General features: G+C 38.6%; 1 protein-coding gene across 1 annotated transcript in view; it reads left to right on the top strand.

Annotated features, from left to right (window-relative positions):
* rnf215 (ring finger protein 215) overlaps positions 1 to 10,725 on the top strand; it is a 32,821-nt gene extending 22,096 nt beyond the window's left edge. The window contains exons 3-10 of the mRNA XM_069933407.1: positions 1,096 to 1,167; positions 1,425 to 1,510; positions 2,926 to 2,980; positions 3,807 to 3,911; positions 4,308 to 4,427; positions 5,324 to 5,461; positions 7,082 to 7,184; positions 8,261 to 10,725. Of these exons, the coding sequence (XP_069789508.1) occupies positions 1,096 to 1,167; positions 1,425 to 1,510; positions 2,926 to 2,980; positions 3,807 to 3,911; positions 4,308 to 4,427; positions 5,324 to 5,461; positions 7,082 to 7,184; positions 8,261 to 8,283 (702 nt within the window). The 3' untranslated portion in view covers positions 8,284 to 10,725. The remainder of the gene's footprint in view (positions 1 to 1,095; positions 1,168 to 1,424; positions 1,511 to 2,925; positions 2,981 to 3,806; positions 3,912 to 4,307; positions 4,428 to 5,323; positions 5,462 to 7,081; positions 7,185 to 8,260) is intronic.
* Positions 10,726 to 15,579: the final 4,854 nt, after the last annotated feature.

The raw sequence follows: 15,579 nt of genomic DNA, 5'->3' as shown, positions 1-15,579 counted from the left end.
ATGGGGTAGGGTTTTGGGTTCCCTATTTAAGAAAGGATGTGCTGGCATTGGAGAAAGTTCAGAGAATATTTATAAGAATGATTCCTAGAATGAAGGGATTGAAGAACGTTTGACAGCACTTGAACTATACTATTTGGAGCTCAGGAGAATGAGGGGGAACCTCATTGAAGCATTTCGAATCTTGAACGGTCTGGACAGAGTAGATGTGGCAAAGTTGTTTCCTATGCTAGGGGATTCTAGGACAAGGGGGCACAACTTCAGGATTGAAAGGCAGAGATGCAAACGAATTTCTTTAGTCAGAGAGTGCTGAACCTCTGGAATTTTCTACCATAGGTGGCTGTAGAGGCCAAGACATTGGGTGTATTGAAGGCTATCTGAATAGTCATGATATCAAAAGTTATGAGGAGAAGGCAGGGGAGTTGGAGAATGGATCAGCTCATGATGGAATGTGGAGCGGACTCAATGGGCTGAATGGCCATCTTTTACTCCTATAATCTTGTGTTTATGATCTTATTATAAACCTGGATATTGCTCCAGAGATGTGATAATTGTTTTTTTTATCACAAAATTGTTATCTGGTGATACTGAATTCAAATTGTGAAGAATGAGAAAATCAGAGGATTGGTAGATCTTTTTAAATTGATTTTGTACGACTTCAGATCACAATTTAAAAAAAGACTTTCTCACTCCATCTCAGTATTGTACACTTGAACTTGAAACCACAGACAATGGTTTGTAATTTTAAGAGGAAGGCATAGGATGTTTTTCTTATTTACAGCAAAGCACACTGACATTTGATCTAAATGCACACAAGTGCGAGAAAAACACAGCAGATCTCAGTGTAGATAGGAGGCAAAGATGTACAACCAACATTTAGGGCCTGAGCCCTTTATCTGCAGACTTTCTTGCCCTCCTAAGGATGCTGCAAGACTAGCTTCTCCAGCACTTTTGTGTAGTTACTAAAATCGGGTCTGCAGACTTTATTGTTTCACTGACTGTTAACCTGATGTTTTAACCTGGTGTATGTTGTCATTCCTAGTGCTATAACTTGCTTTCTAATAGCTCTAGTTAAAAAATGGTTGTTTTGTTTTGCAGATGAAACGAGCACTTGTTTTGGGAGCATCAGCCCTATTCATTTTGGTTTTAAATCAAAATACCTTAACTGAGGTAACTTTTTCATCCTCTGATTCTGTTCGGGATGAGTTGTTTCAATGTGCTGTTGACTAGCTTGGAATTAATTTTGTTTTCTTAAATCCAAAAATTAATGCCAATTCAGCCCTTTTGTTCAGTGTACAAAAACCTGCAGCACTTTTCTAATCTGACGATACTTGTGAAATGTGTTCTGAAGAACTTTAATTTTTTTTTGAGCATTTCATCGTTCATATAATTATTGCTATAAATATTTTTTTTAATTATTGTACAAGATGGACATCTCTCAAGTGCTTTCCAAACCTGTGGTTGTAATCCAGAGCTCTGAAAATGTAACCAAACTTCTGGGAGCTTTATTGAGGTGAGCCAGCAGTTTTGAGTGAATCTCATTCACTTTTACCTGTCACAGATTTTCACATTACTGTATGCTAGGATTTTTTCCAAATAAATCAATGTATTTAAATACTAATTAACTTGTCATTACTTTTTAATTTTTAAAAATATGCTTAAATTATTAAATACTGCACACTGTCTTCTGTAGTTCATCTTGAAAACATTAACCCATTTAATATCATGTTTCTTGATGTGCCTTAAAAGGAAATTTATTGGTAAAATAGGATTATTTTACCCAATCATTTCATTCCCATCAAGAAAGAAATGAGGATGGCCAAGGGAATATTGATTTCTTGTCCTCTGTTCTTTCTGCATGTTGCTCTGCTCCTTCCTCTAATGGTATGGATATTGTGTGGCATTTGACTTGTGAAGAATGTTTTTTAAAAAATGTGTCCTTATGGTAAAGTGAGGCACACAGCAACATCACAAAGCCTTGTAGTTTTAACTTTTCCTTTGTGCAGAAATGTCAAAATACTGTCAAGTGAAAAATTTTGTGAAAAGGTTCCTGCAGTTCATGGAATGGAAGTTCTCTTGTGGAATACCAAAAAAAATGAAAATGGAAGAAAAATGCTCAGGGGAGTTTATCCATGATGACTAAATAAACATATGAAATAAATAATGCTTTGTCAATTATTGTCAACAATTTGCGCTACAGAAAATCGTGATTAGAGGTGGGAATGCAACCCTTCAGTAACATGGTGTATTAAACAGAAGAAGAAAATGTGTTCCAGTTCTGACTAGTTGCTCTTCCCATAATTTGGCTAAAGTTGGTTCATTAAAGTATCTGTGAATGTGTAATCCCTAAAATTCACCAACTTCAATCAAAACTTTTAGGATTTAACATATTCGCCAAACAATAGGAATTTGATTTTTAAAAAAAATTTATTCAGGTCATTTAAACCCGTGCTGCCCAGTTACACCCAAATTAACCTAAAACTCCGTACATTTTTAAGGGTGGGAGGAAACTGGAGCACCTGGAGGAAACCCATGCACACATGGGGAGAGCGTACAAACTCTTTACAGCGTCGGATTCAAACTTGGGTCACAGGCGCCGTAATAGTGTTGAACTAACTGCTACACTAACCGTGCTACATCATGTAAAATCTTTTGCTATGGGAATGAAATTTTGAGACCTTGGGTCATATTTTAACCCAAATCAATGGAATTAACTGTTTATTTTAAAGTTGCATTACTGCATCACTGAAGGACTGTAGCCTATCTCTAGAATTCTTGCTGTTTTTTGATGGTGCAGCAGATAACCTTAAAAGAATGATAGGGTGAAAGGTGAGGAGTAGGTCTTAATTTTAGTCAGATGTATCATAACCATAATGAACTAAATCTTGAGCATATTAAAAGTAACTTCAATTTTTTTTTTAATTGCAGTGGTCTTCGTGCATCTGCCAAAATAACATTTAAAAGCATAATTCAGAATGATCTGGTATGTCACAAGTTATTTTGCTTTATTGGTTTGAGCTATCACATTAATTTTTGAATAATCATAAAATGTATCCCTGGCTTTGATTGAGATGAGGAAACTTTAAAAATTGATAATTACCAATATTCAAATGGTTTTCACCAATGTCTGCTACCTAACTACACATCATCGAAGTGCTTGTTCTTTGTGTAATATCTGAAAGTGAATAAAGGCAAATTATTTAACCAAATGATCTCTCGCCAAATACCTGCTGATGTTATTATAAGGTGGAACAATTTGAGCCTTTACATTCTGCAGAGAACATTCTTAATATGTGGTTTAGCTATTACCTGACCAGAGGCAATTCAAGAATTCTAGATCATTGAAATGTGGCATTTTTATTTGTTACTTTTTTTTTTAAATGTAAAGCTTTAGGAAGATCTAAGGATGTGTAAAGTGCTTGTAAGAATCCTGTCATCTTGAAAATAGTTGAGTCATAAAGAAGTCTTGGAATGAAATACCAAAAAGTTTAAATTACCAATCCAGGGATGAGTCGTATCCTGCCATGGAAATTGATTTAATTAAATGATCTAGAATTAAATTTAAAAAGTCTGCTTCAGTGATAGTGACCATGAGGTTGTTGGAAATGCTCTTCTGGTTCAGAAACTTCCCGATCTGGCCTGTTTGTACCTCCTGACGTGCAGCAATATGGTTGACTCTTACCAATTCACTGAGTGCCTTATGTTTGCCTTCTGAAGGACCGTTATGAGTTGATAGTTAAATGGTGACCTTGCTGAAATAGCAGTCAAGTAAAGTGATTTTAATCAACATATCTTTACATTACTGTCAGGGAGTAACATTAACGCTCTGGTCAACCTGTGGGCGTTCACGTGGTGGACTCTATGGGGAATGGCAAGGAGTAATTTGTACAGGAGAGAACAGCTCTCAGGTTCAGGTAAGGAACAGCATGATATACCTTGGAGATTTATTTATAGTGTAACACCTGTTTCAGTAAAAGGAATAAAAGAAAGCAAGAGATTATGAGGCTATGGTGATGTAACCTAATTAGTCATTTTATCTGCAATATTTTACATAGATCATAAGTCTGGTCTCTGATGCATTGCATTGAGTGAAGTGTTCAGATGGGGAGCCAAAAGACTTTGGAACAAATAAACTTAACATTGGGGGAAAAATTTGCAAAGTAAGATCTTGATAGAATGGGGAAAAATCCCTCTCACAAAAGGGATCATAAATTAGAAAATGAGAGGCATTCCAATTAAAACTATTAAACGATAATCAACCACGTTGTCTCATTTATGGTTTGAGAAATTAATGTTACTTTCCTTTGCAGAAATATTTGCACCAGCTGTGGAACACTATCCTATTGGTGGGTTTAATCTTGAGCACTGGAGTAATTGTACAGGCTCAGTGGCAATATAGACACTACGAATCAAATACTGAAGATTTTGAGGTTTGTGTCCCATGCCTGTGTAAACAAAGTAGAATGTGCTGAAGATCTCACTAAGAACATTTATTTATAACTATATTGTCATTTTTTTAAAGCCAGAAAATGGGAATTGTAAGTATTTTATTAAATACTTCTAATCTCTATTAAAGTTGTATTTGATACTTGGTAATTTCATGGACTTCATTTGAACTACTGTCATCGGGCCTGATTTGGCATACCAATTGTATCCCTTGCTGTCAAGTTTTTTCTTCGTACCCCTGCAGTCATGATTGAGCTGAAGGCCTATCAGCTATAGCCATTCTACAAATCCAAGCAGCAGTCTGACCTGGAGCAGCAGATCAGGAAGCCTTGCACTTAATTCCTTGGTGGTTTTTATGATAGCCTGCTGCAATCAAAAGCACTTGGGTGGTTTTTAAATGCCTCTAATAATGAAATATATTAAAATAATCAAAACACAAGCTTCTGGGGAAAAAAAATCAAGACTGCTTAAAATAATTAAGATTTAAAAGGCAGAACAAACCAATTGGTCTTGCCTTTGCAGTCAAGTGATGACCCCATCCAAATGAACGGGATAATACAAAATAGTTCAGTTGTGGCTGGTGTAAAGCTGAAGAAACTGATGCAAAGTACATCGTGCCCTCTAAGCTCAGTACATATATGATCAATCCCTTGTCTCAGTTCAGAATCTGGCAGTGATGTAGGAAATGATCTCGAGCTTGCTCCAACTTCCATGCTATGATAAACAAATGTAGATGATGAATATGCGCTGACCCACAAAAGGTCCTTGCTAGTAGTTCCCTGCTGAAAGCAGGAAAGGGATAGTGTGTTTTGGCCCAATGAAATCTGCTTGACACTTTAATTAAATACCATTTTGAAAGTAATGATTTTTGTTCACATAGATGACTTTGAAGCAACCAATATTAAAGCAACTATCAGCATTGAAAACTAGAAAATATTTTCCAAATAAAAGACAGAAAACACAGTTGCAAGAACATGAGAGTTGCGCAGTGTGCTTGGAAGAATTCCATAAAAATCAGGTGCGTTTTGGTTTGAGTTGATTAAAAGCTAAAATTTTAATTTCTTTAATTTGTTATAGATCACTTTTTCCTGTCAAGCATCTGAATGGGTTGGTGACTTAGTAGCTTTAAAGGTAAATGATAACATTAGCTGTGGTTCATTGGTAATCGACAGAGTCAGAAAATTTTGGATGCAAGCTCTCCTCCAGAGAGGAAATAATGCATAATGATACTCATGCAGTTCGAGGGAGGGTTGTATCACCAGGTTGCTGTCCTTGTTCTTGAGAGATGATGGCTAATGATTGGCTTTCACTGTCTTTTCATTATGAAACCAACTGCATCTTCTGTAGGATAATGCAGAAGTCCAGAAGCTGCTGTCAGTGACCTGCTCCTTTAGGAGCCCACCTCTATCAACATTTGCCTTTCTAATCCCGAGATATCAAAGAATTAATGAGAACTTCAAGTGCATCATGGATTATTCTCCGGCTTTAGTACGAGAATGTTATTCTTACATGTAGTTTGAGTTTTAAGTAATGATAGCTGCTTGGAGACCACTTAAACAAGAAAAATAATTACTATATATGCCATTGTATAGGGCGATCCTTGAAACTTAAAATTTTCACCTTTATAATCAGGGTCACCCTATATAAAATCTAAAATTCTTACCTTGACGACCAAGTCACAACTCTGCTACCATCTTCCTGCCGGCTCCAATGCAATATCATACTTACCATTTAGTTATTTGCGAAGTCTCAATGCTTCTCTGCGGGGTCCATTCGCCTGGTCTGACTACTGTTGGCCTTTAACCAGCCTGTTACAGGAGCCGACAGTGGTTTATTTTAAATTATCCAAAAAAAGTTTAAACATTTAAATTATAATTTGTTATTAACAGCATCCACTGTGCCATCTTTGGGGGAGGGGGGGTGGTCTTATTCAAATGGTATAGTTCAAAACCAACATTTTGGGTTGGAAATTCCAGGGTTGTCCTATACAACGGCATAGACAGTATCTATAGATGGAAAATATATATAATTCCCTCTGAATATTTTAAATGTTATTACTTTATGATCTTCAGCTTCTGCCTTAATCTCCTATGTTTCATTCTGCCCACTGTAATAAACAAACTGTTGTTTGCTAATTTGCCATCTACGAGAATTCTTCGCTTGCTAATTTGGCACGAGTCTTCAAGGTGATTGGCTTCTCAGACAACTTGATGAAATGCTACTGGGCATCGGGGATCTCCTTGATCTGAATGTTTGAAAAGGGGAAGTCCATAGTAGAGTGAAAGATATCTGTGAGCAGTTTTCTTCAAGGTCAGCAACTGGTGCTGCAACTACAGCAAGATCCAGGTCACTGGCATTTGGGTGAGCCTTCAAGCAATTATAAAATCTGTTTCTGTTTGAATATCAAAAATCTAAATTTTTCTAATTATTAGTTTCTGTTCATCTTTTTATTCTTTGTAATTTGGCTTTCCCTTAACTGTATGAGCTTAAGGCAGAAGCTAATGCCATTAGGCATTGGATATTTCATCATATGCTCCAAATGAACTTAAATCAATTGAGGAACAGATTCAGAAGAGTGGATTAAGCATTTTATTTGAGGAATGAAGGTGGTTTATATGATTTATTTTATTATTTTCAGTGTTTACGAGTCCTACCTTGTCTACATGAGTTTCACAGGGACTGTGTTGATCCTTGGTTGCTACTTCAACAGACTTGCCCCTTGTGTAAGCGAAATGTATTAGGTACGTGTCCTTTATTGCACAAAGTTTTCAAATTTAAAAATATTTGATCATTGTGTTGGCTGAAGTAATCCAATTTTGCAAGACAACTTCAAAAAAAAACATAAACCCAATAGCCTGGCTTCTGAATGATTGCCAATGGTTGCCATAGTTTGTGGCTCTTGACTGTTTACCAATTCCAAAAAACAAAATCTATTCTCCAGATTTAAATTTCAATGGGACATTTTGTCGAATTAACTATCAATATGTAAAATTTTACATCAGTAGTAGGAGTCCAAACAGTTATGTGATTATAATCCAAAAACTCTAAGGCTATCACTGCTGCTCTATGTTGGCCAAAAGATGAGAGAGAAATTTGATTTTTTTTCTGCCATTTCCACCTGCAGGGAAAGCTCATGTTGTCGGTTTTAACATTGAGCTTACTGCACAAAACATTACTTGTAAATCTGTTTTATTTCCAAGTGCTGACAGGAAAGTACATGTATTCTTCACCTCTTATTGTGAAGGAGATTTCACATTACTCAAACCAGGAATATGTGGGATAAAAATAAATCTTGATTTGAATAAGTGATATTTTTCTGAAATATGTCTATAGAACATTACAACACAAGAATCAGGCCCCCTCGGCGCTTCTAGTCTGTGCCGAACCACTTTTTTTTGCCTAGTCCCATTTTTCACTTTAAAGGAAAAATGCATTTGACAAATGTTGAGAACATTCTTGGGTTTTGTTCCATTAGTTAAAGGCGGAGCTGCTACATTTATAATTGTCTTTGTATCGCTGGTAGATGGGGATAGAATGCCAAACAGTCCTTGGCTTGGTCAGCATGTTGTCTTAAAATATGAGGATTATTATGGATAACCTCTGCATTCCTAGGTTAACTCTCTGTTGGTTGGTTTTTAAGTATGCAAGTTGACCAAGAACACTATAATTTTTTCCTTTGTATATTAGCCGGAGACCTGTACATCTGAAGAATGCAATTTGTAGTCATGGGTCTGCCTTGGAACCTAAACTGCACTACAGTTTGTTGTATTCATTAAAGTTGTGCAAAATTCATGATCTGGTCCTTATTTTAAACCAGGTGATGCCCGTGGGAACAGCTGACTTTATTCTTCATTCAAGAGAAACAGAACACTGCCTTGACTCCGTTTGAGAAAATGACTTGAGACTTTCTATATTGCACCTTATTTGTATTCTTCAACACAGCCAATTAAGTTTGTAGGAATCCAGTGAACACCTGAATTTTAAATTCGGGGAGACCTATCTTGGGGGTATTCAGGAAAAGCATTAATTGTTTAGTGTGTACTTTGTGGTTTATCTTTCAGAGGATTTCATATTCAGTAGCTTGTAATTATGCCAAAAGTAAATGCTCATTCTGCCCCGTTTTGTGTATTTGCTGTAGTTATTTTCATATTGCAAAAATGCACTACTGAAATATGCTTTGTGTATTAATACTTCTAACTTATAAATCATGAATGACTAAGGATAGAGAAGAAAGTAACTATTATTCTATGTTGGTTACAGGTAGGTGATGTACCTGGAGCATTAAAACCTTCCAAAGCTTTTATTAGGTTTGAGAACCAGGTTTGTGGTTCAACTGTTGGTGTATCCAAGCATTGATTCTCAACATTGAGTTTAATATTCCTGCCAAGATAGTACATTATTTACAATCTCCAAAATGTCAAATTATCGAAGTTTGTAGTTCTTGCCAAGCCTGTAAACTTTACAAACCAATCAAAACAAATTCTTGTTAACCACCTTATTAAGATGCATAGTGATTTACTGCTGTAAAATGATTAGGTGCTGATATTGCAGGAATACGTTTGGAGAGTTGGCTGTTTGGACCATTCTTATTTGCATTTAAATAATACAGTTGTGGCTCTAAATTTTCTTTAGCAACTGATAAAATGGGTATGGAGTTGGAGTGTTACAAATCTATCCTAAGTTATTTAACAATCCGGGTTAAAAATGTTCAGTGATAATTGAAAGCATTTTGTTTAACTCCAATTCTAAATCAAATTTCTAAAGTGTGCATTATATAAGGAGGGGCTTTTAACAAGCTGAGGATGATAAAATTGTTTTCTCTTGTTGCTGAACTTGTAAACATCCAGTACCTTTTAATATAGTGTATGTATGTTTTTCCAGTAACATTTTCCTTCCTCATTTTGCACAATGGTTTTGATTCCCAACATATTTGTATACTTGCAGTAAAATTATTTGAGATATTGCCTCAATCATAAATACAAGATAGAATGGCCAAAGAGGGTGCTGCAGTGATGTGCTTTTGGAAGGCAATGTTCAAGGGAGCCCTCCACTAACTCCCAACCCTGCGATATGCCATGGGATTGGGAAATTGGATTACCACCAACTCTCTCATTCATATGTACAGCAAATTGAAACACAGGGCAATAAAGGCAAGAATCTACACAGGGCTGGAAACTTCTCTGCCATCATCTACTTGTAACTGCCACAGGCAGATATGTTAGATCAGACCAGTCAGAGGTAAAGTAGATTTTTCTCAGGTAATTGTTCCCTCAACACTTTCTATTGGCTGAGTTTTGCATCTTAATGACCAATAACTACTTTGTGGGTATTTAGTTTAAGTTCTGTCAGGACTTCTCAGCACCAAGCCTCAGTTCAAATGGGGATAAAATAACTGGATTCCAGAGGGGAGATGAAAGTTCCTGTCCTTAATATCAAGTCAGTATTCAATATCTTTTGTGAAGGAACCCAAGTAATGGAAAAGGAATAAAACTGCAGACGCTGGAATTCTTAACAGAAATCTTAGTCAAGAATTCTCTGTGGAAGAAGCCAGTTAACCCTTAATTTTGTTGACCCTTCATAACCTGTCTAATCAAGAGTTCTCAACTTCTTTTCATACACACTGGCTGAGTTCCAACTTTTTTGTAGGTTTCTGTGAGGGGCACTGGACATGGTGGTGATTCCCTAGGCCTTTTCACACTGTGGGCGATCAGTGACCCTACTTGGACCCAGGTGAAATTCCTGAGAAGGCAGGACATCCTGGGCTTGACACACTGCAGTCCAAATTCACTGTAATTTGCCCTCCCAGGCAATTTGGAGGGGGCCCCCCCGATGACACATTACACAGTCACAGGAAGTCCTACCAGAAGCCGGAACGCACAGTAATAGTGGATGAGACTAACTTAACGACAGTGGACAATCAATCAAGCGGAGACACAGTACGCAAGTGCTAACATCACAACGCTTCCCCTGCTCGGCTATTTTCTGATTCAGACCACAGGGAGAGTGTGGCCCGGGGAAATTACCTGGGTCTGTCGCCCTAACTCTTGGGTAGGGCTGTGGATCCGGGTAATTTTCCGGGCTGACATTTTCACACTGTCGGTTGATGGGAGGGTTCCCAGAAATATTTCCTAGGAATCCCCATTGTACATGGTGGTTAATTTATTGCTAAGCTTATCTGATTTGACCTTGAATGTTTTACTTGAATAGAACTTGTAAATGTATGTGATTGTAATTTTTTCTTTGCAGCTCCTCTTCCAATAAATAAAAATAGGCCTGCTTACATTGCGGTTCATGACTTCATTTTATTGCGCACAGTATTGTTTTGTTCTTTGAGTGAATAATTCTGTAATTTCCATGATAAAAATATATTTCCATTCTGTCAAATATTATTGTGAATTTGTATCACAATTAAATATATATATATATATATATATATATATGCAAACCATAATTATAATACAGATTGTGAACAGGAAACCTTAGTCTAAAATTATCAAAAGAAATTGTACAAGATAATTTTGTCCATTCCTTTCTTATTGATCATTGGGACAATTTAACCAGCTAATTTTTCCAACTCTTGAATCACTGGACTTGACTCTGCATAGTTAAGGCTGTATTTAAAAATAAGATTAAATGGCATCACTCCACATCAAAAGTATTTTGTGTTTTTATTTTGAGATTGTACACCATATGCATTCTCATGTCTCAAAATGGGAGTAATGCTTTTCTCAAATGGAGTGTATTCTTTGCACTGTTATGAGCCCAGAGGACCCCAAAACCCAGCAGCAACAGAAATTCACCAAGATAAATATTTACTTAAACAAAAGTTGCTTTTAATTATCTTTAAACATGAAAACAGGATCAAACTTATAATAATAACAAAGTTATTATTCTTAACTTAACCTAACAAGCGCATGTGCATGCACTGTATGTGCAAGTTCAGAAAAGCTCTTCGATTCACAGTCCAATCCCACCTCTCACTCCTCCAAGTTCACCGGTTGCAGGCAATTCCCATACTATGCACAGAATCCAACATCTTATGAAGTTCACCAGGCCCTGGTGCCTGAAAGGCAATTGGCTACCTCTCCGGAAGGTTCCCGTCGGCTTTCAGAGAGAGACTCGCTAGGCACAAACTGATCCCCTCTAACCAGACACGTCAGTGTCCCGCTGAAGAAACCTGCTCCACCAGGGTCCTCTAGATGACAACCTCCCCAACCCCCCCCCCCCCCCACCCTGCAGGTCACCACAGAGCTCCTTCCTGTTTCTCCTATTTCAAGTGAAACATTAGGCAGCCAATTCTCTCTTGCATGGATCACAAGGGCCTCGACCAGGCTGAACCAAGAACTCACAACCTATCTTCAAAATGGGGCCTGAGAGCTTGTCCTATTCCAGTCCCAGTCATTGCTACCCAACTCTAGCACCATAGAATTAAATTCTCTCTCCCTTTCTCAGAGAAAACGGCCTGTTTGACTCCCTCTGCTTTCAAAACCACTCTCCTAAAACGGCAAACTGCACTCAGGCGGCCTGCGGCTCCGAACCCAATCCACCCAAGTTATTTCATCTGTTGCTTTTCAATCTATTAGTGAAGTTTCTGTAGGCACTCCCCCATGCCCTTGCAAAGGCACTCGGAGCTGGCCTGTGTGGCTTGAGCATAGCTCCAGCATTCCAAATGAGATCAGTTTTGAAGTGTTTCTATGTGACCTACACTAAAAAAACTTGCCACAATTTATCTCCTTTAAAACCTATCTATTTATAATATAAAACACAACATAATCTGTCACAGCACATTTCTGCAGATGAGGCCACAATAATCTCATTATTTTGTCATCCAGTGCTTATTGCATGATATTTTGGTAAATTAGTTTTGCCCTTTTTCTTTTTAAATTGACCCAGGATTTCAGAAATCTATTTGCGCTCATGAAAGTTGAGTCATTATCTGGTGTGTTCGAGAAATGGAAAACAATTTACATAAGCTGAGTTCTTGAGAAGGCAGCATAGAAAGAAAAATTGGTAAGAGCAAACTAATACAAGATCCTTACAAATTCCTCAAAGGCCTTGTCACTGTATAAAAGAATGGGACACTCAGATTGCCAAGAAAGGAACTTGCCGATAGCCTGAGGAATGAAGCAATTAACATCCCCCCCAACCTTGACAATGCCACCAATCCACCAACCAGAACATCAGCTGGACGAGAGACTTCTTGCTTAGAAAAGTAGGGCTTCATGGGGACGGAATCCAGTCGTTGCCATTGTCTAGCCTTGGGGAATACAAGAGTACCAAAATGAGCCTGGAGATTGTGCTCAGAGAATCATGGGACCTGTGTAAGAGGTGCTGCTCCTGCCTTATCAACAGGCAGAAAATGGATGCTGGCTACAGCAGTACGGAATGTAAAATCAGCTCTCTGACACCTGGACATAGTGGGTTATGTGCAATAAGGTAGAGGGGGCTTTGGCTTAGAAACAAAGAAACTACCTAGAAGAAAGCAAGTCCATCTGAATTACCTAAGGAGATCAAGAGTGGTGGTGGAGGATGTGCGCTGACTAGAAGAAGCAACCATGATTGCCAAAGCCATATCTCAACCAAAACAAGGGCAATAGACAAGATGGGAGGGCATTAAAAGGAGACTAACCTGGAAGGACCTGTGGAATAAGGAGTCATAGAACAAGCTTTATCATCAGAGCCACATATGATGTCCTGCCCTCTCCCACAAACCTAAATCTGTGGTTAGGAAAGGACCCAGCATGTCCCCTCTGCACAGTTCCTGCTATTTGATTGGGTGCAATGTCAGTTTCAACCAAGGCCAATATGCCTGGTGACACAGTGCTGAGATGTCTAGCAGTAGAACTCGAAGAAAAGAGAACTTCAAATGGCCTGCAGCCCAGACACATAGAACCCAGACACCCTTCCATGCCTAATACCTTTAATGTCACAAGACTCACTCTGAGATAAAGGCCAAATGAACACAGCCAGAGACCTCAACCCTGACAACAACTAACACCTCTGTTACAGATTGTTTCCACTACCCTTATCCTCATAATAAGGTTTCAACATATTTATGTGACAAGCCTGAGTTTTACTCCTTCAATCTGGAGAGTGTTAACAACATAGTTACCATCATTCAATTTTGATTTAACTATGTACAGTTCAGAAAATTTACCTCTCAAAACGATTTTCATGTGTTGGTAACAAAATTAAAACTTAACTTCTTGTCTTAAAATTCCTCACTTAAGCTTTCCTGTCAAATAAACATTTCATTTTACCCTTAGCCATTTCTAAATTCTCTTGAGCCAAAGTCCACACTTTTTGTAACCTATCTTTAAATTTACTAACATAATCCAGCAAGTCCACCTGCACATCCTCATTAACCCACTGTCCTTTTATCAACATTAAAGGTTCTCTAACCTGATGTCAAAACATAATTTCAAAAGGGCTTAAACCTAATGACTCCTGCACAGCCTCCCTTGCTGCAAATAAAAATAAATTAATACCTTCGACCCAATCTTTTTCCATTCTCCAGACAATAAATCCTCATCATATTTTTAGAGTAGAATGAAATCTTTCCAAAGCTCCCTGAGTTTCAGGATGGTATGTGGATGAAGTGATCTCTTTTATTCTCAACTCATAAACTAACTGTTGAAACAACCCAGACATAAAGTTAGATTCTTAATCACTCTTGATCTCCTTAGGTAATCAAAAAACTATGAAAAATGTTTTCAGAGCCTTTACCACCGTTTTGACTTTAATATTCCTTAATGGTATAGCCTCTGGAAATCTTGACGCTGTGCACAATTATTAATAAGTACTGATTCCCAGACTTAGTTTTAGGCAGGGGACCTACACAATCCAAAATAACCCTAGTGAAAGGTTCCCCAACAACAGGAATAGGTTTCAGTGGAGCTACTGGAGGACCCTGGTTAGGTATCCCCACAACCTGACAAAAGTGACATGCCCGACACCAATTAACAACATCCTTGCTCAAACCAGGCCAGAAAATTTGTCTCAAAATCTTATTCATGGTTTTCTTTACACCAAGATGACCACCCAAAGGTGTTTTGTGGGCTAGATTTAAAATTTCATTCCAGTAATTAATAGGAATGACCACCTGATGAATCAACCCCCACCCTTCCTTAGCAGGAATACCATGTCTCCATTTCCTCATCAACAATTCATCCTTCAAGTAATATCCACAAGCCATTTCTTTATTCTCCTGTTCACTTACTGCTTTGTCCCTTAAGTCAATAAGATCTGTATCTATTTTCTGTTGGCTGAATTAACTCTTTCCTTGACAAAGATAAATCCTTACTCTCATAACTAACTTGCTCTTTCAAGACTATTTCAGAAGTACTCGGCAAGTCTCTATCAACTGGATCTTCCTCAGCTCTCATCATTTTCTTAAAGACCTTGTTACAGCACATGCAGGATATATCTCTCAATCCTCCTTAACATCATCCTTACTAGGCCAATTTATTAATTTCAAAATTGACCCAACATTATCCTCTGCCAAATCATTCCCTAATAAAAATGAGACTCCCTACAAGGGTAACTTTGAAATTACTCCAACTACTACAGGTCCTTTAACTAATTCTGAATTCAGCACTATGTTGTGAAGAGATATTAGGCTCTTTCAGGTGGCCAGATTCCCCGATGTAAAGCCGCATATTCTACCCCTATGTGGCTCTCCAGGTACCCACCTAAAAGAGCAGGAGGCGCCTGTGGCGCACTTTCTAACCCTCCTCCAGGAGGGATAATCGCTGGAGCACTGAAGTCCCCCTAGGCAGCTGAATGCAGCAACCTGAAAGCGGCTGCTAAGGAGCGGGCTGATGACAATCACCCAGTGACCCAACTCCCTGCACCTGACAGCCCACCCCCCTCCCAACTGCCTGACAGTCCCCCCACCCCGCTGCCTGACAGCCCCCTCCCCACGCCTGACAGCCCCCATCCTCACGCCTGACAGACCCCCCCCCAACTGCCTGACAGACAACCCCCGCTGCCTGACAGACCCCCTTCCCGTTGCCCCTACCCCCCGGCGTGGGACGTCAGGGCAGGGGCAGCCGGTGCAAGACGTCAGGGCTGGGGCGGCCGGCACAGGACATCGGGGCTGGGTCAGCCGGTGCGGGACATCAGGGCAGGGGCAGC

This window comes from Narcine bancroftii, chromosome 4, assembly GCF_036971445.1.
Source record: "Narcine bancroftii isolate sNarBan1 chromosome 4, sNarBan1.hap1, whole genome shotgun sequence".
In the NCBI taxonomy this organism is placed as follows: domain Eukaryota; kingdom Metazoa; phylum Chordata; class Chondrichthyes; order Torpediniformes; family Narcinidae; genus Narcine; species Narcine bancroftii.
This window is presented reverse-complemented; position numbering and strand designations above follow the sequence as displayed.